We start from the raw sequence: 24,552 nt of genomic DNA, 5'->3' as shown, positions 1-24,552 counted from the left end.
ATCAATGGATGAATAGTAAGATTCTGCACCTAGAAAGATTAAATTAGTTTGATTATTTAATAAATATGTATTTTTTCAACCAGAAAGTATTGAACATAGATAGTTTTTGGCTGGGTTTGCACTGTAAAGTGGGCCCAGCACTTCTGCCTATTTTCTGTCAAATTGTTTTATTCGTTATTCCTTTAATCTCTGTTGTATTAATTTGTCGGATGTCATCTATACATCTCTGAATTTTGTTTCTTCTTTTTTCCTTTGGGTGTCTATTCTGCACTGTTCTGTCCTGAGAGGACCTAATGCTTTGCATCTTGTAGTTCTGTATATCATAAAATAGTTTATTACATATTAGTTCCAGTTTCTGCCAGCTTTACAGAGAAAATTTCTTAATCAGTTTTCAAAGCAGATTAACCATAAATATCAAGATAACCAGGAATTAATTGGTTCCTAAGGTAAAACTGTTCTGTGATGCTCTGTGCCATCAGACCATTTCCAAGATTATGATATCTTCCTTTCTCCCCACTTCTAAATTGTTTAGGCTCATACATTACCATAAAGAAACTGGCAAATAGCTGTTGCACTCCAGGATTGTCTATGCCTAAAGAAAAAGTTAAGAAAACAAGTGCACAAAAGGATGCCCCATTAAAGTAAAAATGGGTATGATGCTATCAAGGTTTTATTCTTTCTAGGCATATTAGATGACAAAAAATTATAGTAGGACCAGTGATTGTTTTAAAATGGAACTTTGTTATGGACAAAACCTTCCTTCTTGCCTCTTTGGATCGTCTTCTCTGGACTCCTTTGGATGGGTAGAGCCTGTGCTTTGAAGTCTGCTCTACCACTTTCTGCTTGCCTGACCCTGCTGCCAAGCCCTGTTCCTCATAACCTCTACCTCCAGCCCTATCCCTACGACCCTTTAACTGCACTCACTGCTACTTGTCTTACTTATTTCCTTTAGCCCTCACAAGGCCAGCAGGCTTCAGCACGTAAGAGAAACAAACCTGTCTTGGAATTCGTGATATTAAAAGAGTAAGACTGAGGAATAGAATTGGAGTGGCCAGGGTTTAGGCAGAGGCATGTACTATGAAAAAGTATCAAAGGATGTATGTTTTCACATATTTTAACTATTTCTGAGTGAAAACACGAGACTTTTATCCCTTAAACACAATTGAATTTCATCCTCTTTAGAACAAAGAAATGAAATAACTCGTTTTTCCTATGAATCTCTTGAGAGTTAAATTAGATTTAAGCCAACCATCATGGCCTGCTTATCTAAAAATGAGCATTAAAAAGCATAAAATTTTCATTTTACTTGAATCAGATGTTTTTCACTTCATGGAATTTTCCAAAAGCTATTATTTTTATTCTGTGCTACGATTCAGTCAATTTTGTATCTTTTAGTTTCCTTTTAATATTTCATTGTGTTCTCTCTTTCTGTCCGATGATTACACTTTAGTCCCAGGCTAATTATGCTTCTTGGGCTGATCAGTGTATACATTTGAATTCTTTAAAGCAAAAGAACTACATTCTTATTCAACTCTATCCAAGGAAAAGTGATTATATAGAGTTCTCTATGATCATATTTTCTACTTTTTGATTTTAAAATGCCATCACATGTTGTTTTCTTTCATCTTTTTTAGGCAGATTTTATTTTGGGTCCAATATAATGATTTACTTATTCAGCCTTAAAACATTGGACTGAGAAACTAAGGGAGATGCTCAGACCATTCAGACACAGAACTGTGGAATTTTACAGTTTGAGTCTGACTCTCCATTTTGTAGATATGAACTTTGAGACAATGTCATTTAGCTGATTATAGTCATGTATATGACACAATGTTTACTCTTCATAAATTTACAATCTAATAGGAAGATTTATACATAGGTACTTAGAATAAAAGTCACTGTGCATTAGGTGACTTTAAAAATGATCCAAGCAGTTTTTACTGAGTAATGATGTGTTGGAGCTGGCTCCTGCCAGTTCTTCATAGCTGATTGTACACCGCTCTTCCCAGCACCACATTTGAGGACATCATGTTGATGACTTGCAGTCACCTGTGGTAGTTTTATTTACATCACAGATATTAGCAAATACTACAAATCAGGTCATTGCTTTTCAGAGAGCTGTTAAACATGTACCAACATACCACTGATTAGGACTATAGAGTCAAGAAACTCTGCGGTGTCCAAAGTGGCTCCCGCCGGAGGTCGTGGCGCTTGCGAAGGTGAGGTCATGAGTTCAAGGCTAACCTGAGCAACCTCATAAGCTCAAACTGATTGGCAAAAAAAAAAAAGAAACTCTGTAATATAGGTAATGTGCTTGGGAAAGCTCTCATTGAGGAGTCCAGCTTTAGTGGAACTCATTAATAGGGCAAAAGATGAAAGTAGAAGAGTGACAAAAATACAGAGGTTTTTATTCACTTACTAAACATTTTATTAAACATAAATGCATATTTCCCAGGCACTACAAGGAATACAGTAATTAAAAAAACAGGGTTGGGGGCAGTTTGGGTAGAGGTTATTGTGGAAAACCTTGACTTCCGAGATTAGGAGTTTAAAGATTGAGAAACTGTGAGATTCTGTCAAAGGTTTATGGAAAAGAGAACAACATGCCTAAAATCTTATTTTAGGAAGCTTAATATAACTGTAATATTGAAATAAAAATGAAATAGAGACATTTTAATTTAAATATCTAAAAGTGTTCAGAACCGAACTCTTGAATGGACACCATGTACCACCAGCACCCCTCAACCTCAGTCAAACTGCTCTTCCTAGAACTAGCATCCGTTCACTGTTCACTGCTCAGCCGTCTTGGACTCCTCTCTAGTACACTGTACAGCCAGTTCATCAGCACTCCCCATTGCTGTACCTTTAAAATAGATACAGGACCTGCCTACTTCTCCCCACTACCTCTACTACCATCTGATTCCAGGACACTTGTAGTTCTCTCCTGCACTGCAACTGTTACCTCTGTTTAGTCTCCTTGTTTCTACACTTGCCCACCTACAGATTACTTTCTAACCAGCCAAAGTGATGCTCTTAAAATATTATGTTGGATTATGTTACCATTCCTGTTTCAAGGTGTCTGGTGACTTCCTACCACAATTAGAATACAGCCCACACTCATGCCATGGCCTCTAGTGTGATCTGGTCTTTGGCTGCACTGCCGGTGTCATTCTCCTACCACTCTCTCCGTTTCTTTTTTACAACCATACTGGACCCTTGCGGTTCTTGGAACAGACACAACAAGCTGAACCCATCTTGGGGACTTTGCACCTACCAATCCCTCCACATGGAACCCACTTTCTAGAGATCTGCACAGCTTTTTCCTTTACTTCATTCAGTTATCTGTTCAAATCTTAACTCCACAAAAGAGCTTTCTTGACTACTTTCTCTAAAATAGTACCATCATCATTCACTAGCCCCCTGTTCTGTTGTGTGTTCCTTCAGAACATTTACTTCTACACAGTATATATTGTTTCTTTCACCTATTCACGTGTAAATTCCATGAGACCTGGGCCTTTGCTGTTCACTGGGATATCCCCAGCACCTAAAAACTGTGCCTGGCACATAGTAAGCACTTGTCAGTTGACTAGAGTGAACAGAATGAGGCACAAAGACCAAAGAAGTTTTCAGATACATGAAATACAAATAATTCTGCCCAATTAGGACCTGGATTAAGTTTATTTTACTTCAAGTGGAAGAGAAGCTGTAAAAATCGGTGATTTGATGGTCTGCTTTGGTAGAAGAGAAGAAAATGTTAAAGTTGATTTGAGTTTGAGCCAGACAAAAAGGAAATCATCATCTGAGACAAGGAAGTCAGGATGAACTATTTATTTGGGGTGGGGTTGGTGTGTGTGGGGGGTGGGAGATGAGATGGTAAATTTTATTATAGATATATTGATTTTTCAATTATAGTATATGTTAGAATTTTTCATACTCAGTAGAAAAGAGCAATGACAAGACAAAGAGCAGATATTAAAATAAATGCTCTTGATCAAGAGCAATTGAAAAGCCAGTTTCATTAAGGTTTGTTGTAAACTGCTTTCTCTTTTTTAACCAATGCTACCCAATATGATAATATCTTTGCTTTTTGCTCTTTTAAATATGGTAACTGATAAAGTTCAAATTATACACGTGGCTAACATTTGTGTTTCATTTAGAACGCACTGTTGCAGCCTATCTAGATCATGAAATTATTGACTAAATTTGGCATTAGAGCTCAATACTCATTCTGCTATTCTTCTTCTTCTTTTTATTTTTTGAGATGGAGTCTCACTTTGTTACCTAAGCTGAAGTGCAGTGGCACAGTCTCGGCTCACTGCATCACTGCAACCTCTGCCTCACTGGTTGAAGCAATTCTCCAACCTCAGCCTCCCTAGTAGCTGGGACTACAGGTGCATGCCACCATACTAACTTAATTTTTATATTTTTAGTAGAAATGAAGTTTCACCATGTTGGCCAGGCTGGTCTTGAACTCCTGTCCTCAGGTGATCCACCTGCCTCGGCCTCCCGGAGTTCTGGGATTATAGGCATGAGCCACCATACCTGGCTGCTATTATTTTTTTTTAGCTTTAAATTTTCTATTATGTTAGCAAGGAAAGTATTCTGTCTCTTTTGAATTTTTTTCTTTTCTTTTTTTTTTTGAGATGGATTCTCACTCAGAGAGGCTGGAGTGCTGTGGGGTGATCTCGGGGCTCACTGCATCCTCTAGCTAATTTTTGTATTTTCAGTAGAAATAGGTTTTGCCATGTCGGATAGGCTGGTCTTGAACTCCCAACTTCAAGTGATCTGCCCACCTCTGCCTCCCAAAGTGCTGGAATTATAGGAATGAGCCACCACGCCCAGCCATAGCACTACTTTTCAATGGAAGAATAGATGGAGTGGATTCTGAGGTAGAGGGAATAGCAAGATACCTAGAATAATAATCTGTTCGTGCTCAGGTCAGGTCTAGTGGCTCACACCTGTAATCCCAGCATATGGGAGGCTGAGGTGGGTGGATCACTTGAGGCCGTGAGTTCAAGACCAGCCTGGCCAATATAGAGAAACCCTGTCTCTACAAAAAATACAAAAATAAAAAAAAATTAGCCAGACATGGTGATGCATACCTGTAATCCAGGTACTTGGGAGGCTGAGGCACAAGAATGGCTTAAACCGGGAGGTGGAGGCTGCAGTGAGCCAAGATCACACCACTGTACTCCAGCTTGGGTGATGCAGTGAGACTCTGTCTCAAAAGAAAAATCTCTTCCTAAGATAACTCAGATTCCTTGACAGGTTCCCTGAGCAGTGACAGCAGATAGTGAAGCTGATCTTGAAGGCTCTGAATCCTCTCTCTAGAAGTCAGTAAAGCAGGAAATGTGTTGAATGTACATTCAGAGCTCTGGGGGAAAGAGATGGCTAGGGTAAGGGAAAGGAAAGTCATAGGAGAGAGAAACAAAAAGGCTAAAGATAAATAGCATATGAAGAAGAGAGGAAAGCCAATTAGAAAGGAAAGTGAGAATAGCTGGCATGACCTAATTTCACTTTCTTAGAAAATGTGGGATGGAATTAATCTACCAAAACCAACCCTTATTTTTCCTATTCCAAGTCTTGAATTCAAAGTTAACTGATGATATTTTCCTTTAAATATGAAAGTCTTTCATTTCTTTGCAATCAAAAAAAACTGAACGCATTGTTACTTTGGCTGCATTATAGCCTCTTTTATCACACTTACATGATAAGTATTCTTCCTAAGATTTTTTTTCTTAGAAGATAAATAGTGTTAAATTGATTTATGAATTGATCTAAAAGTATGTTGTTATTAATTAATATTTAATTTTCTTTTCCTTACCAAAACCTCCCTTATTACAATTTAATTCCATCCAGTTCTTAAATTGTCAGCTTTAGGAGAAGAGAATGAAGAGATGGAACTATGAAATCTGTACTTAGCTTCAAAAGAGAATATGTGTTAAGAATTCTGGGTAGTCTTTAATGAATACTGAACAAAATCTGTTCTGTAAAATACTGTAGTAACATCTGTGATGAAATGCACTCGGTGACTTCAGAGGTGCTGCGGCCCAGTACACACTTGAAAAATACTTAAGAATATTTAGACAGCATTATAGTAACAAATCAACTTAATCTTTTTCTCTTTCATGTGACAAGATACTAAAAATAATTACAATATTTTCAATCTGAAAGGGTTCAGTGATCATATGATTGTAAAGTTATGTAAGAACGAGTCTCTGGAAAAAGTATTAAGCATAACCTAACACATTAGCTTATTTCTACCTTCATTCTGTTTGTATGAATGAAATTCATATCACTGAATTTTACTTAAATATTGAACAACAGTTTGTGACTTTTTGTATTGGGAGACTTATCAGAGCCTTGAATCCCACTTCTATATCTTAGATCTGTTCATTGTTTTCCTCTAGATATTAGTATACTTGAAATTAACATTAGAAAAGAGTTTACATAATTTGCTTTGAGAAGTACAGTGTTGTATTTTAAATGTTGAAATTGGAATTTTTTTTTTCTTTTTTGGAGATAGGGTCTCGCTCTGTTGCCTAGGCTAGTGTGCAGTGGCACAATCATGGCTCACTGTACCCTCAACCTTTCAGGCTCAAGTGATCCTCCCACTTCTCAGCCTCCCAAACAGCTGAAACTGCAGCCATGTATCACCACACTCAGTTAATTTTTGCATTCTTTGTAGTTACAGGTTTCCACCATGTTACCCCGGCTGGTCTCAAACTTCTAGGCTCAGGCGATCCACCACGTCAGCCTCCCAAAGTGCAGGGAAATCAGATATGACCCACCATGCCCAGCCTGAAATTGGAATTTTTTAAAACTTTAACTTATTTTACTTGAATTGCAATGTAAGATTAGTATCAATATTGTTTCAAGGAAGGAAGAAATTTTTTAAATGACACAGCTTTTGTCAGTAATGAGAATTCCATTCTATTGCTTCAGATTTTTTATTTGAAGTAGAATTGAAAGTCAAGCGATAACAATTATGAAAATTTGTGGATATATGCATATGGAATATCATGTATGTATAAAGCATTAGTAGTGCTTTTTATTCAGCCCTATGGCAGTATAGCTTTGATTACACAATAGTGTGGTGATTCTGATAAATTATAATTAGTCTTCTGGGTGTCTCCTGTTTCCCACTCCCAGTATTCAGTATGGCTTCAAAGGCTTTATGTGAAGATAACCCTCTGGCTTTTTAAGTAGCTCTAGTCTTGGCCTACATCACCTCCATATTTATTTATTTAAATTCCAGGTGTTGAAATCAATAGTAAGAAATTACTTTTGCATATTCTTTCATGCATTTATTCATTTATTCAGTCAAAATTAAGTGCCTGTGGTATGCTAGGCCTTGTGCCAGAACAGTAACAGGCTCAGAGTGATCTTTGCCTTCCTGGAGCTTACAATCTAAACTGCAAATTGGGTATTAAATTGTAACTGTGCTAAACAAGCATGTGTAACATACTCTGGGAACTTGGGGAAGGCATCTCTAAGTGTGGAATTCTTTATCTGAGACTTCTAAGAGAAGTCAGGAGGCCAGAAGAACAGCATTCTGAGCAGAGAGGGTAGTGTGTGCAAAGCCCCTGAGGAAGCCCTGATGAAACCTTTATTCTGGAGAGTGAGAGCTAGGAAGCTGGAGAGGTAGGCAGAGTCAAATCACTCCAGGCTTTCTTTGCCTTGTTAGGGATGTGAGACTTTATCCAAAGAGCAGTGAATTGTTTGTTGAAGGGCTTTGATTAGGTGGGTGAAATATTAAAATACTGTGATTTAAAAACTCTAGCGGCAGTATGGAGAATAGATTAGGGTGGGACAAGCTAGGTGTCCAATGAACATTGTTTTCCCCTTAGAAGCCTTCCTGTGTTCAGATTTATATTTTCAGGACAAATAGTATATTTTCTTTTTAGTAATCTTAAAATTTTCTCTTTACTGCTTGTATTATTATTAGAGAGGAGAGAATTAAGTTAGAGAGTAGCAAAAACTAACTCAGTGTTAAGTGTTCATATCATTCATTAAGTCTTTGAATAAACATTTATTAATCATTAACCCTGTGTCAGGCACCAATATGAATGCAGAATGTGACTAAGACAGGCTTCTGTCCTCTAAAAGCTTACAATTCAATGAATTTCAGTGTTTATATAACACGTTTGCAAATTACAAGCATGTAAAACCTTGTCCTATTTTCTAAATGATTAAACCGAGGTTTAGAACAATAAGATAACTAAGACCATTGTTTTTTATGTACAGAGTGCTAAATTTCTAATTAAGCACCAACTTTTTTTAGTTATTGTAAATTTTCTTCCTCACTTATCTGAAAGTCTCATCATATCTATCCTTCAAGAATAGAATTCCTGAAATACATTCAGTAAGCTTTCTATGTTGAAGTCTCCAAGTCTTCTCAGTTAAAAAGACTCTCTTAAGTCTCTTTTCATGAATCTCAGAACTTAACAAGAAACTTAAGATGCTTTAAAAAAAATTGGCTATTATATAGGCCGTCTTTTTGTTAATATGGATCTTCCTCTTATGGAATGCTTCCCAAATACATATTTTTACATACAACTGTTTAGTTTATCTACTATTTCTTTAAGCAGACACAGTGTTTTCATTTGGGCTGCCATGATAGAATACCATAGATTGGGTGGCTTATAAAACAAAATTCATTAATTCATTAAAATTTATTTTATATTTTTTTGAGATAGGATCTTGCTCTGTATCTCAGGCTGGAGTACAGTGGTACAATCATGGCTTACCGTGGTCTTGACCTTCTGAGGTCAAGTGAGTGTCCCAGCTCAAGACTCCTGAGTAGCTGGCACTCCAGGTACATGCCACCATGCCAGCTAATTTTATTTTTATTTTTTGTAGCAACAGGGTCTCACTTTATTGCCCAGGCTGGTCTTGAACTTGTGAGCTCAAGCAGTCCTCCTGCCTTGGCCTTCCAAAGTGCTGGGATTACGGGCATGAGCCAGCCCACAACAGAAATATATTTCTCGCAATTCTGGATTTTGGGAAGTTCAAGATTAAGGTGCCAGCAGAGTTGGTGTCTGATGAGACCCTGCTTCTTGCTTCATAGACAGCTATCTTCTTAGTATGTCCTCACAGAGTAAAAGGACCAAGGGAGCTCTCTGGGATTTCTTTATAAGGGCATTAAACCCATTCACCATGGCACTGCCTTCATCAACTAATCACCTACCAAAGGCTGCACTTGCTATTACTCTCACACTGGAGGTTAGGTTTTCAACACATGAATTTGGGGCTAGGGGAACACATTCAGTCCACAGCACTTAGGGATCTCAACCAGTCTGTGGTTGAAAACCATCCATATGTCTTTCCTTTACTTCCCATGTAATCCTTTAATCCTGTTTATTCCACCTCCAAAACATATCCCAGCTGTATTTGCTTTCATCTCCTCCTAGTAAACACTAGTCCAAGCCACTATTACCAAGGTCTCTCTCTCTGTCCTCGCCGATTTCACTTTTCTTACAACACTCAAAGTGATCTTTCATGATGAGAATCAGATCATGCCACTCCCCTGCTTAAAATCCTCTGAGGGGGCACCCCATTGAATCCAGGCTGTTATTCTGACTCCCACTGTCCTACTAAATCTTAAGCCAGCTGGCCCCTATGTGTATCTCTGGTGTCCTTTCAGCCAGCTAACCCCCACTAACACTTTCCCCTCTTCCACACCCACTTGCTTCCAGCTTGCTTTCACCTTCAGGGTCTTTGTGCTAGCTGATCCACTTGCCAGGTACTCTCTCTCCAAAGTCATCTCTTATTTGGCTTCTGCATTGACCCCAGTTTAAATGTTAAACTTCTAAAATATGTTTTCTGGCTGGGCATGGTGGCTCACACCTATAATCCCAGCACTTTAGGAAGCTGAGGTGGATAGATCACTTGAGGTCAGAAGTTCACGTCCAGCTAACATGGTAAAACCTCGTCTCTACTAAAACAAAAAATTAACCAGTCCCAGCTACTCAAGAGGCGAGGCAGGAGAATCACTTGAACCCAGGAGGCAGAGGTTACAGAGAGCTGAGATGGTGCCATTGCACTCAGCCTGGGCGACAGAGCAAAACTTCATCTCAAAAAAAAATTTTTTTTAATTAAAAAATAAAATATCTTTTCTTACCATCAACTCTGTCTCCTCCAGTCATTCCCTATCACACCAAACTTTTTAAAAATAATACTTGACTGGGCGTGGTAGCTCATGCCTGTAATCCTAGCACTTTGGGAGCCGAGGCAGGTGGATCACCTGAGGTCAGGAGTTTGAGACCAGCCTGGCCAACATAGCGAAATCCTGTCTCTACTAAAAATACAAAAATTAGCTGAGTTTCATAGCGTGCACCTGTAATCCCAGCTACTCGGAAGGCTGAGGCAGGAGACTCGCTTGAACTCAGTGGGGTGGACTTCAAACTCAGAACTCACTAGCAAAGATTGCGCCACTGCACTTGAACCTGGTGACAGAGTGAGACTCCATCTCAAAAAAAAAAAAATCATAATACTACCATCTTCTTTTCCTTATTTCTTTATTTTCATGTTTGTTTTACCATTTTATTCAACTCTGTATCTCACACTGCACTTAAGATGTTTTCTGGGACATAATAGTACTCTAACTTGCTTTTTTTTTTTGAGACGGAGTCTCACTCTGTTGCCCACACTGGCAGTGGTACAATCTCGGTTCACCACAACCTCCGCCACCTGGGTTCAAGTGATTCTCCTGCCTCAGCCACCCAAGTACCTTTGGCTGTGATTACAGGTGTGCACCGTGACTCCTGCCTAACTTTTTTTGAATTTTTAATAGAGAAAGGGTTGCGCTGTGTTGGCCAGGCTGGTCTCGAACTCCTGATTTCAAGTGATCCACCTGTCTCAGCCTCCCAAAGTGTAATTACAGGCATGAGCCACCATGCCTGTCTTAATTTGTATTTTTAAATGAAAAATTAAAGTTTACTTCAGTTATATATTAATCAACAGTGGTATTGCCACCCAGCAATACTACTTGGGCCTTTACTAATGCCGTGCCAGATCTGTGATATAAGCTCACTTGAGGTCACAGCTTAGGCACTGTACCTATTGGATTCAGTATTTCCATGGCCTGCAACTGTGTGTGGACGAGGTAGTGATCATATGAGTTTAGATTTCAAATGTTCAAATATATTTCCGTCATATAAAGCCCAAAATCTATACCTAGGGAAGGGATGATCTGGCATGTCACCCTGATTTTGGCATATTCTAATTTATCAAATAATTCAGGAATCTTAAATAACATACATATTTTGTCTGATGACACCTTAAAGAGTGAAAATAAAATTTATTTCCTAAGTAAATATTATAAATTTCAGGTTAACTTCTAGTACTGGGACATCAGTTCTAAGAAATAAAAAGATGTAAAAATATTACAACTAAAAGTTCTTCCAGTTTTCTTAAGTTTTGTGAGTGAGGTCTGGGGAAGTTTTTCATTGTTATATAAAGAATATGAGTATGAGAAAAAATAAAGAAAAAAGTAAAATTAGCTAGTGATGTATATAAAAGTGTGAGGAAGTTGAGATTAAAATAATTACAGAAAACTAATCTTTTTGTCTCACATTATAGTTGCAACTTTAGTAAGTTATGGAATATATTAGTCTAAATTATTAGTAAAAAATTATTTTTTAATAAAAACTGTCTTTAGATTGCGTCACTTCAAGAAATAATTACTGTATGCAAAAAATGAAAATAAAAGGTGTGTGACTACATTCCAGTAACACTTAATTTATGAAAACAAAAGAATATTGCATTTTATCTGAATATTAGCAATATAAATATAAAATATTATTTTGTATTTTTGGACGGTAATAAAATGAGGTGATTGCAAATAAAATTATATTTTCATTTCCCCACATATTAGGAGGGGTTGTGTAGATTTTTCCAATGGTTTAGCATGTAAAATCATGTCCAGGATAAAAATCATGTTAAAGAAATTTTTCCATTTAAATTAACAATGTAAATTAAAAATATTATTTTGTATTTTTGGAAGGTAAAAAAAAATGAGTTGATTGAAAATGAAATTACATTTTCTTCCCCCCCATATCAGGAGGGAGGGATATGTAGGCTTTTCCAATGGTTTATCACTTTAAATTTCAATGAATTTCTGAAAAATGAGCTTATGTTGTAAATAATTTTGCCAAATATATCCTTGAAAATAGGATTAAAAAGATACAAGGGTGTCTCTTCTTCCTTCCCCCCAGTATAAAACCAGATTATTACTAAATCTTTAATTTCTAGTGATTATCTCATATTTATTTCTGGCTCCTAAATTATATGGTCAATTAAGTTAGTGTTGTGGTTTTCGTCTGCTCATTTCTCTTAAGAGAAATCCCCCACGAACCTACAGCAAAGTGGGTGTAATGCTTTGAATAGTTGTATTGTAAATTTCTGGGAGGAATTTAAAACAGTAATATCCCCTCTGGGTCCCTCAATAACCGTCAGTTTTTAAACTGAACTCTGATTTATATGGCCTCGCCTTTAGTAGTTTGCATAGGTAAGTCTGCAAGCCCACAGACATATCAGACATTGTTTTAAGGGACTATGGATAATTTAGACTGTGTGTTTTTAATTTCTGTTTGTTTAATTTGTTTCTTAGAACTGTTTTCAACTTTTCTCTTGAGCACATTATAATTAATGTTCTGCGTTTTATTCTCCCTTCTTATCCCTCTTTCTTTCACTTAGTTGATTTCTGAATGTTTCCCTTTATTCCTGTGATCTTTTCTTCATAGCGGCACTCTCTGGGTGAAGCTTTGCATAAATCTATCAACAATGTAAGTGAGTGGCACTTACAATTTGTACACAGGGCATGTTGCACTTTTCATTGCGCATAAACAACATCACTGCTTTAAAGCTTTGACTTACATAACAAGTACTGTTTGGCATTCAATAAGATATGTTTTGTATATGGGTAATAAAAGCTTCTTTCAGTCATTCGTGTATGTGCATACATCTACCACATGTATTAATAAGCATTTATTTATTATAAAGCCAATTGACATTTTACATCTCAGAGATAAATTTCTTTATTTTTATGTTTACTTTGGAAGATACAGTAATATTTTTGAAAAACTATTAACTAGTTGGTTCATAAAAATGGAAATAAATGTAAATATTTATTTTGTCAAATTATTTTTTGAAAAAGTAGCATAGTGACTTCTTTGTTTAAAAGTATCAGATGGTTATGGAGGTTTATGGGATTTAGAACATATTTTACATTGTTACAATTATCAACAGATGAAAAGCAAAATGGAGTAAATTCCTAAGAATTGACAAAATGATCACTTTTTTCTTACGTATACTGAAGTATGCAGAAATTCATCTTCAAAATAATATGCCATTTAACACTCATTTTAAAACTTTTTTCTTTATATATGCTGACAAAAAAAATGATATTTATTTTCACACCAAACCCATACTCAACTTGTCCTTTAAAATTAGATTACAGAGAATTGAACATTGTTGAATATTTTTCTTGATGTCCTAAGGCAGGAGTCAGCAGACTTTTCTGTAAAGGGCCAAATATTAAAAACTTTCAGCTTTGTGGGCCGGACAGTTTCTGTGGCAGAAACTCTATGCTGTTGTAGTATGACAATACATATAGACATTATGTCTACATTCCAGTATGACTACATTCCAGTAACACTTAATTTATGAAAACAGACTGTAGTTTTCATAAAAGCTGACAGACTAATGCCAGCTCTAGAGAAATCAAAGCCTTGAGTCTAGAGATGTCCTGTGATATTCTGATACTTCTGGAGTGAAACTATTTTATAATACCCCTTTATATCTTTTCTATTATGCAGGAAAACTTTTACCTACTTTTCATATTCAGCCTTTTTTCTATGTAAAAAGTAATTAAAATATACAAATACATTTAGCAGCATTTTCTTTTATCTCTTTTAAAAGAAACAGCAAACATTTATCTCACTGTTGCTGAACTAGGCTATATTTAGAAATTCTTTTTAGCAGTCACATGGCACATATTACAAATTTTGGCATGATAGCTCTATCAATACAGACATTTTGACATATGTGCTAATGGGATAGAAATAAGAACCCAAATAGGATATTATTATTTTTCAAATTAATTGGATTGTACTTTAGAATATTTGTGACAGCATAGTCACGTTTTCCTTAATAGTTGTACTTTTTGTTCATTAAACAAAAACCACCTATTGAAATTGCCTATTAATAACTGAAATGAAAATGCCCTTGATTCGTCTCCAACAAAAACATAAAAGGGGTTGGTAACACAATTAAGTATTTACTTAATTATCTTTTATAACATTATAGTCATTGAGGATCACCTTTTCACTCTGTCATCATTCACAACAAAACATGACCTTGTCAGAGTGTTGTGCTCTGCAGGATGAGCATCCACCCACCCCCTCTGCACATGGTGTGTATCCCAGCTTTCCATGTGAGAGTTCAGTGCTTAGCACATTCCAAATCAAGTGACTGTATAGCTACTTTCCAGTTCGTTTTAATTATAAATAAGAGGCTTATTGGGGACATGTTCCACAAATATCTTAAGAAACATGGTAGTTCTTTTTTTTTTTTTAAGGATTCTTAATTTGGATGCTTTTTGAAAGATTTTTCTTTTATTGTTATCATTATACTTTAATTTCTAGGATCCATATCCAGAACATGCAGGTTTGTTACATAGGTATACACGTGCCATGGTGATTTGCTGCACCCATCAACCCATCATCTGCATTAGGTATTTCTTCTAATACTTCCCTTCCCTTGCTCCCCATCCCCTGACAGGCCCCAGTGTGTGATGGTCCCCTCCCTGTGTCCATGTGTTCTCATTGTTCAGTTTCCACTTATGAGTAATGTGGTGTTTGGTTTTCTGTTCCTGTGTTAGTTTGCTGAGAATCATGGTTTCCAGCTTCATCCATGTCCTTGCAAAGGACATGAACTCATTTTTTTTATTGCTGCATGGTATTCCATGGTATATATGTGCCACATTTTCTCTATCCAGTCTATCATTGATGAGCACTTGGGTTGGTTCCAAGTCCTTGCTATTGTGAATAGTGTGGCAGTAAACATACATGTGCATGTGTCTTTTTTTTCTTTTTTTTTGAGATGGAGTTTCACTGTTGTTACCCAGGCTGGAGTGCAATGGCGCAATCCCGGCTCACCGCAACCTCCGCCTCCTGGGTTCAAGCAGTTCTCCTGCCTCAGCCTCCTGAGTAGCTGGGACTTCAGGCGCGCGCCACCATGACCAGCTAATTTTTGTATTTTTAGTAGAGACGGGGTTTCACCATGTTGACCAGGATGGTCTCGATCTCTTGACCTCGTGATCCACCCGCCTCGGCCTCCCAAAGTGCTGGGAGCATGTGTCTTTATAGTAGAATGATTTATAATCCCTTGAGCATGTACCCAGTAATGGGATTGCTGGGTCAAATGGTATTTCTGGTTCTAGATCCTTGAGGAATTGCCACACTGTCTTCCACAATCATTGAACTAATTTACACTCCTACCAACAGTGTGAAAGCATTCCTGTTTCTCCACATCCTCTCCAGCATCTGTTGTTTCCTGACTTTTTGATGATTGACATTCTAACTGGTGTGAGATGGTATCTCATTGTGGTTTTGATTTGCATTTCTCTAATGACCGGTGATGATGAGCTTTTTTTTCATAAGTTTGTTGGACGCATAAATGTCTTCTTTTGAGAAGTGTCTGTTCATATCCTTTGCCCACTTTGTGATGGGATTTTTTTTTCTTGTATATTTGTTTAAGTTATTTGTAGATTCTGGATATTAGCCTTTTGTCAGATGGATAGATTGCAAAAATTTTCTCCCATTCTGTAGGTTGTTTGTTCACTCTGATGATAGTTTTTTTGGGCTGTGCAAAAGCTCTTTAGTTAAATTAGGTCCCATTTTTGTCAATTTTGACTTTTGTTGCCATTGCTTTTGGTGTTTTAGTCATGAAGTCTTTGCCCATGCCTATGTCCTGAATGTGGTGGTTCTTAATAATAAACTCAGTTTATACATCTTAGAAAACATAGAAAAAAAGCAATTCTGAATTTTTTCAAAATGACCATAATTCCAGCTTAAATTTACTTTTCTTAGTTTCTTCAGTAATAGCAAATTAGTGATTAGAGGAAAAATAAATCATAGAGTTAAAATATTTGAGCACGTTTACATTTTACATGAGTACTTATGTAAATTATTGACATAATAAGTTATTCTTACTGTCCTCTACTAAGCCTAGGTTAACAGTTTTTTCCCTGATCTGTTCAGACTGATAGGCTAGCAGTTTTTAATGCTTTATATATTTGAAAGGATTGGAGTTATGAATATTAATACCTTAGAATTAGATTACTTTCTTATCCCAGTCATAATTCATCTGTAGGTGTTACGAGAGGGGCTTACCTTCTAGGGATTTCCATTTAATCCCTGAACAAACTCAGTTGTTCAGTCAACTGGGAAGAAAGGAAACAGGGAGAATGGCTGTTGGAGAATTGAGGGACAGTGCTAGCCATAGGAAGTCTATGTAGTCATTAAGAAGAATGGATCATATCTAAATATCATGAGTATCTTCTAAATGCCACTTTGAAAGCAAGGAAAAAAACAAAAACACAAACTCACTGGCCCCTCTAGTGGAAAAATTATTAAACATCATTAAATAAATTGCTCGTCATACTCATCTTGGAGTAAGCTACATAATGTTGAGAGTGTGAAAACCACCTCATCCACATCTGCAGGTCAGGACAGCCTTGTGGTTTCACATTTGAAGTGGTTTTTATTTCTCTCTGTGATACGTACAGGATGCCTGTCCCCATCAGCTGCCCCTGGGTTCTCACTTTTAGCTACTGTGGACATTGAGCACTGATCTGTTGAGGTGTGCCTTGGAGCCTCCGTAACTTTTGTATATGAGGCATAGCCAGCATTTTGTCAGATCATGACATATATTTTACATTTGGTGAAAATCATCCAGCCATTTACACATGATCTAGCTAAGAAGGCAAAAGAAAACAAAACAGCGAATTACATCAAAAGAGACCTAAGTCATTACAGACTGCAGTAATGCATACCAAAATATTAGCATCAGTTACTTTTAGGGATTGGGATTTGGTGAGGAAAGGGAATGAAGGAAACTTTGCCTTTTATTTATATGTTCCTGTATTTTTTAAATTTTCACAATGAACCACTTTTTACCTTGATAAATAGGAATAAACATATCTTAGGCAGCCTGTGCCCAATTCCAGACCTACTAAATCAGAATCTCAAGGAATCAGGACATAGGCAACTATCTTTATCAAAATCTACAGAGATGATTCTGATACACAGCCAGGTTTGAGAATCACAGATTACATTTACTATCTCAATACATGCTTTATTTTGAGGATATAGCATTTGCATATTTTCTGTATTATTTCATTTCAGTAACAAGACTCTAATGGTTTTTGAAGAAAAAAACATCAATACTGCATCAAAAACCAATGTTAGTAAGATGTACATAATTAATGACATATCTCATATTGACATTCTGTCATGCCCAGTACCTCACAGTTGAAGTTTCAGTTTTTGTTTTGAGGGAGTTCCTCCACAAACATCATTTTAGAGGTGCAGAATCTTTGTGAAACTGCTCTCTAAAAAGTAGGCCGGGCACAGTGGCTCATTCCTATAATCCCAGCACTTTTAGAGGCCGAGACAGGAGGGTTACTTGAGCCCAAGAGTTAAAGACCAGCCTGCACAACAGAGTGATTCCTCATCTCTACAAATAATTTAAAATTAGCTGGGCATGATAGTGCATGTCTCTGGTACCAGCTACTTAGGAGGTTGAGGTGGGAGAATCACTTGAGCCCAGGTGATTGAGGCTGCAGTGAGCCATGTTGTGCCACTGTACTCCGGCCTGGGCAACAGAGTAAAATCCTGTCTCAGAAGAAAGAAGTAAAGCTTTTCTTTCTTCAAAAAAAAAAAAAAAAAAAAGAGTATCTATATATTTTTAATTTTTTCTTTTTGAAATTTTTATAAAACTTTAAATACTCCATTTTTAAAAATAGTGTAAAACTTTGTTTTCAAAAAGACAATCGTTTTTTAATTGGTAGAGACAGAAGGTAGCAATTAATATCAATGCAGTTTGACCTTTAAAATTGTCTCTAAAATATCTGGCACCTATCAACCAGTAGAATATATTATATATTCCATATCTAAATTGCTGTGCTAAGAATTTAAAAACTAAAGATTAAATTATTTTCTGAAATATTTGCTTCAGTTTATTTAAACAAATAAGAAAAATTTTTTAATTTTAACAAATGTATAGAAACTAATACCATGTACTGAATATAATATATAGTTTGAAGCAACTGCTTGTTCTTATTCTTATTCTTTTTTTTTTTTTTGAGACGGAGTTTTGCTCCTTACCCAGGCTGAAGTGCAATGGTGTGATCTCGGCTCACCACAACCTCTGCCTCCTGGGTTCAAGCAGTTCTCCTGCCCCAGCCTCCTGAGTAGCTGGGACTACAGGCGCACGCCACTATGCCCAGCTAATTTTTGTATTTTTAGTAAAGACAAGGTTTCACCTTGTCGACCAGGATGGTCTCAATCTCTTGACCTCGTGATCCACCCGCCTCGGCCTCCCAAAGTGCTGGGATTATAGGCGTGAGCCACCACGCCTGGCCCTTATTCTTTATTCAACATATGCCTTTCTAGATATTCTGTAATAAAAGTATTTATCAAGAATGCCTAAACCTTTTAATGCAGAGGACTTTTTTTTCCTTTTATTTTGAGTTGAAGAAGTTTTACATTAATATGTATTTCTTTTGAGTATATTAAACTCAGCTGTTTAAATTATAGCCATAAAAATTAGTTCACTTTACATTGCTTTGCTCATTCTTTGTCTTTTAAAGTGCCGTGTAATTTTCATGCTGAATAAAGGCTATTTATTGCAATTCTACTAATTTATTTTTAAAAAGAACAGAATAAATTTCGATGCTGCATTGCATGATTAAGACTTTCTGCATATAATTCACATTACTGTCTTGAGCATGAATTCAAAGATTTTAGATGGCTTTATTATTTTGATGTGCTTTCAAAGTTAAGAATATAAAATAAGTATATTTCAACACTAAATTGCATGATGATATTTTTCTGCATATAGTTTATATTATTTTCTTGAGTGTAGATACAAAGATTAATCACATATCCTAAGATGGAAAGTACTGTTTTGGAGTTCTTTCAAGGTAAAGTATGTTACAACATAAAATATTTAAGTGTATTTATTTTTGGTGGTGAAAGTTAAAGCTGTAGATTGTAAATGTATAACTGTTACATACCATGGTACTTCCAATCATGCACTTAGAATATTGTATTTCTTCATAAGTTTCATCTGTTAATAGTTCAAATGCAAGTCAAATTAACCCATGATGGAGCTATCAATTCAGCAAACTTTTGAAGTAGGTATTGCAGAAAACAAGATACCCACTGTGAGCTGATTGATTTCCTATTAATTGAAGTGCACACTCAGTTTGGGATAGGGATCCAGGACCACTGCTAGCCTATATGGCACCTTTGTACAAAGCAGAAAAGCATGTCCATTCTTTTTGGATGGACACAGATCTGTACTGGGGTGGATAGCTTGGTGAGCAGAATGTTCGGTAGATTTTAATCCCCACTTGGTCAGGTGTCAAGTAATAGCTTTGAGAATATCATTATTCTGCATGTAACACACGCTTTCCAACTTTCCCATATACATTTCAACAAGTTATCCTCAGAAACATGAAAGGCAATCACCATGGCACCCCATGCTCAGGCTGGGACTGGGGTTGAACTTCCAAATAGAGTGGGTAGGTGCCTTCTTTATTTTAAGAACCAACTTTCTGGGAAGAGAATGCCTCTACCAGTTACAAATCAGGGTTCACAAATGCCTATTTTTGTATCTGTTACCCATTTATGGTTTAGTTTTTCATTCTAGGCTGTCTTTAATATTTATTCTGCTTTTCATTGCATAAAATGGTGAGAAGTCACGTGGTATAATTTATCTTACTCACAGTTGTGGCTGTGACATTCTCTTTAAAATTTATTTATTTATTTATTTTGAGACAGAGTTTTGTTCTTGTTGCCCAGGCTGTAGTGCAGTGGCGTGATCTCGGCTCACTACAACCTCTGCCTCCTGGGTTCAAGCGATTCTCCTGCCTCAGCCTCCTGAGTAGCTGGGATTACAGATGTGCGCCACCATGCCCAGCTAATATTTTATATTTCTAGTAGAGACAGGGTTTCATCATGTTGGCCAGGCTGGTCTTGAATTCCTGACCTCAGGCGATCCACCCACCTTGGCCTCCCAAAGTGCAGGGATTACAGGCACGAGCCAGGGCGCCTGGCCGCTGTGATATTCTTAAGTGCATTTCACATTTGCAGGATTTATTTCAATCTGTAAGTCATGGGTGCTCCTGTCATTTAGAGGTATAAGGGGTTGTATATCCGGAATCAAAGGGTTGTATTTCCACCTTGGCTCCAAAACTTTAAAATAACCTCTGAGACTTTAGGTTTTTGTAGAAATTAATAAGTGAAATTCATAAAGTTTGAACAAGTAGAGTCACTTCTTCGGAAATACATTAAAACAGATTAAGCCTAGATTGTATCGTTTCTCACCAGTGCTTGACTATTTCGATAAAGCCATATGCTAACCTTTATAACTAACTCTGGTTTTTATAACTTTGTCCAGAACCCTTCGGGAAGGCTAATTATCACCCTAGGCTCACTACAGTCTGTGACTGTTCCTGCTGCCTTTTAAAGGGATATGGCGGTTTGCTTCAGACCTTTCCTTTTTCCAGTTAATGGTTCTTTCCTTCTTTCTTGTTTTGTATGTCTGGTGATTCCCCACACTTTCTCTTTCCCAGGTACCTTTCTTTGTGAGACATGTGAGGCAACTTATGTCTGCCTTCCAGCAATCAAAAGAGAGTCTTTTGCCATTTACAAAAACCTACTTTAAAGTTTCCTCTTCTCATTGGCTTTTTTGGCCATAGATACTCTTTTACCAGTATATAAAAGCATAGAGTGTTTTAGGTTGCTTATGGAACACATTTTACAACTTTGTATCTGGTTCTCTTAAGTTCCTCTTAGATTTAGACTTCTTTTAGAATACAGTTAAGTAATTTTAAGTTACTCTATCCTATGTACGAGAATAGGAAAAGGTCTGTTAAAGGGTTTTATCAAGTGCATATATGAACATGTATAATGTATACATATACATGTGTTTTACATTTTTATTCTTACAAAATACTTAATTCTAAGTATATTAAGACATATGGAAGTGATACAGACATGTTAAGGCTGATGTCTTTTTCAAAAGGAATGACAAATCAGTTTTCCATAGTGAAAGAAAAGCACCTGACATTATTATAATGGCTGAATAAAAGATTTGGGGATGATTGAGACATTTTAAAAACTTAAAAGATTTTCAAGACCTTTGAGTTAAATAAAAAATAAAAAAATTTACATAAAGATTGTAAATTATACACTGATAGATCTTTTAAAGAGGTTTTTAATTCTCAAATAATCTTAGCTAACGTTTGTTTAATGCTTACTACATGCCTGAGTCTGTTTAAAGTGAACTATATGCAGTAACATAGCCTAGTGAGGTGTTGATACTAACAAGTGACAGCTAGGATTTTAACTCAGAGCTCACGGTCCTAACTATTGCACTTTGCTGCTTTACAAATAAGTGGTTTAACTATTCATACCCTTTATTCAAAGTGACTGTAACCTAATGAATATGTTAGTTTTCTTGTGTTTTTATTTCATATTACAAATTTTTATTGCAACATAACAGGTATTCATTGTATTCTAAATGTGAGCTGCAATCTTCTTTAGACAGTCTATAAACAATGTAACTAAACTATTTTCAGAATAATTACAGAAAGTAAAATTTTAAATGGTGATATTAAATAGTTATTTGTATGATATATTTTAAGTAGAAATGTTAAGGCAATTATTTTACTATCATTAATATCCTTAAAATGCTTTTCTTCCTTTGATGGGTGTTTGTGAACCATCTCTTGTATTTATTCTTCATTGTGTACCGTTCTGGGGCATAGATTTCCTTGCTGAAACAGAATCTGGAGATACAGCTTTCCCAGTCTCAGACTTCTTTGCAGCAACTGCAAGCCCAGTTTACACAAGAACGACAGCGGCTTACACAAGAGCTTGAAGAATTAGAGGGGCAACATCAGCAAAGACAGAAATCATTAAAAGAAGCACATGTCCTTGCATTTCAAACTATGGAGGAGGAAAAGGAAAAGGAACAAAGAGTAAGTTTTATGTGACATACGTTCAAATGTAATCCAATAATCTAATAATAATTAGTCTTCAAATTTTTAAGGTTTTTTTTTCTATTTTTTGAGACAGGATCTTGCTCTGTCACCCAGGGTGAGGTGCAGTCTCACTGCAGTCTTGACCTCCTAGACTGGTGATTTTCCCACCTCAGTCTGTTGAGTGGCTTGGACTACAGGTGCACACCACCATGCCTGGATAATTTTTTAATTTTTTTGTAGAAATGGTCTCATAATGTTGCCCAGGCTGGTCTTGAATCTGGGGCTCAAGTAATCCTTCCACCTTATCCTCCCAAAGTGCTGGGATTACAGGTGTGTTCCACTGTGCCCAGGCCATTCAATATATAGACAAAATACATCGAATCAAACTGGTTTCATGATGATTCATTTATTCTACTGAAATGACCCTAATGATTTTTTTCAAATGTTGATTATCTTTTATCTAGTTTTCCTGAAAATGAACTAAAAACATTTTGTATTTCTTAAATAATAATTGAGTTTTAGTAAATATTTTCTATTTTGTTTGCATTTTCCTTCCTATATTCTAGCATAATAATTTGAATTTGTTTGTCCTGTTCTAGGCTCTTGAAAATCATTTACAACAGAAGCATTCTGCAGAGCTTCAGTCATTAAAAGATGCACACAGAGAGTCAATGGAGGGCTTCCGGATAGAAATGGAACAGGAACTTCAGACTCTTCGGTTTGAGTTAGAAGATGAAGGAAAGGCTATGCTTGGTACTTTGAAAAGATTACAATCTTGTCATATTCACATGTACATTCTTAACATTTTAAAAATTTAACATAAAATCAAGTTTTATTTTATAATTTTGAAACATCCAGATGAATATCCTAGTGTACTGCGTATTTTATTTGAAGTTACCAGATGGAGAGACAAGTAAGATAGATTAGAATAGGCAGGACACAAACAGTAAAGTGATTTCCCCTCAGCTCTCTCTGTACTCCAGCTATACAAGCAACACCACTGGTACTCTGATCTGTCCTCTTTGGACTAAGTGGAGTCAGGACATTGAGGTATTCAAGAAATCAGTCACTGTCCAATAGAAAGGCCACATGGAGCCACATGTCCTTAGAGTACATAGTCATGTGGTTTTTTCCACTTCATGATTTTGTTTTAATGAGAAAAGTCAGGATTAAGTCTGACTTTTCTGTTCAGATATATACCTCAACATTTGCACAGGGATTGAGGTATATACCTCAACATTTATTTGAGATTTTTACCTATGAGGTGTTCACATCATTACTTTTTATAGGTAGATAAGTTGAGTTTTGAAGAAAAACTGAATATATATTTAAAGATTTGTTTTGGGTTTTGTTTTTTAATTCAGTGACTTTTTATTCTTACCATCTTATTTTTCTTTCTGTTTGCCTTTATTCCAAATTCTCCTAATATTTTTAACATGTTGTCATGCTTCAGTGGCACATGCTTTCCAAGTCATTATTTGGAGCAAAGAAGACTGAAATGTTAACTATATTTTGGGCCTCAAAGGGAAAGCCATCTGACTCTGTTTTCTCATCTACAATGTTGCTGGAAATCCCAGACCAAGTCGTTAAAGTTCTCCTCTTCCTCCTTTAAAAGCCACTATGACGGTTAGCATGAAAATCAAGTGTAGACATTTGTCAAAGATTTGTGAAAAACGTAGTCATGTGCTAGAGACTGCTGAACAAGGAGAATTAAAAAATGAACTACTGCCCTGTCTTTGCACAGGGATTATAGTCAAATATACAGTTGGCTTTTATAGAAATGTGGCCAAAAGGGAATACACATGTTCCCCAGGTTTGTGAAGACAGGCAAAAACAGTCCAAGTGTTGGAACTATTGTTGTTTAGTCCATTGAAACATGGTCCACTGAACATAATTTATATATGTCTTTGTTGGCCAGGTGTGGTGGCTCACGCCTGTAATCCCAGCACTTTGGGAAGCCAAGGCAGGTGGATCACCTGAGGTCAGGAGTTTGAGACCAACCTGACCAACATGGTGAAACTCTGTCTCTACTAAAAAATACAAAATTAGCCAGGTGTGGTGGTGCATGCCTGTAATCCCAGCTACTTTGGAGGGTGAGGCAGGAGAATCACTTGAACCTGGTGGGTGGAGGTTGCAGTGAGCCAAGATTATGCCATTGCATTGCGGTGTGGGCAACAAGAGCAAAACTCCAACTCAAAATAAATAAATAAATAAGTCTTTGTTGACAAAAGTTTTGGGTCATTAAAAAAAATTTTATTTTGAAATAATAGATT

At 36.5% G+C, this 24,552-nt stretch overlaps 1 protein-coding gene across 28 annotated transcripts in view; it reads left to right on the top strand.

Annotated features, from left to right (window-relative positions):
- FAM184A (family with sequence similarity 184 member A) overlaps positions 1-24,552 on the top strand; it is a 119,813-nt gene that overhangs the window by 74,222 nt on the left and 21,039 nt on the right. For 15 of the 28 annotated variants that reach the window (XR_013534512.1, XR_004742048.3, XR_013534509.1 and 12 more), the window contains exons 10-12: positions 12,747-12,788; positions 22,064-22,276; positions 22,879-23,032. Coding sequence is in view for 23 of the 28 variants with exons in the window: in XM_078369996.1 (XP_078226122.1) it covers positions 12,747-12,788; positions 22,064-22,276; positions 22,879-23,032 (409 nt within the window). In the remaining 5 variants the exon portion in view is untranslated. The remainder of the gene's footprint in view (positions 1-12,746; positions 12,789-22,063; positions 22,277-22,878; positions 23,033-24,552) is intronic. The other 13 variants (XR_013534513.1, XR_013534511.1, XM_078370003.1 and 10 more) reach the window with 1 other exon arrangement.

The sequence above is a fragment of the Callithrix jacchus genome, chromosome 4, assembly GCF_049354715.1.
Source record: "Callithrix jacchus isolate 240 chromosome 4, calJac240_pri, whole genome shotgun sequence".
In the NCBI taxonomy this organism is placed as follows: domain Eukaryota; kingdom Metazoa; phylum Chordata; class Mammalia; order Primates; family Cebidae; genus Callithrix; species Callithrix jacchus.
The sequence above is the reverse complement of the archived record's forward strand: the minus strand, read 5'-3'. Positions and strand labels throughout refer to the sequence as shown.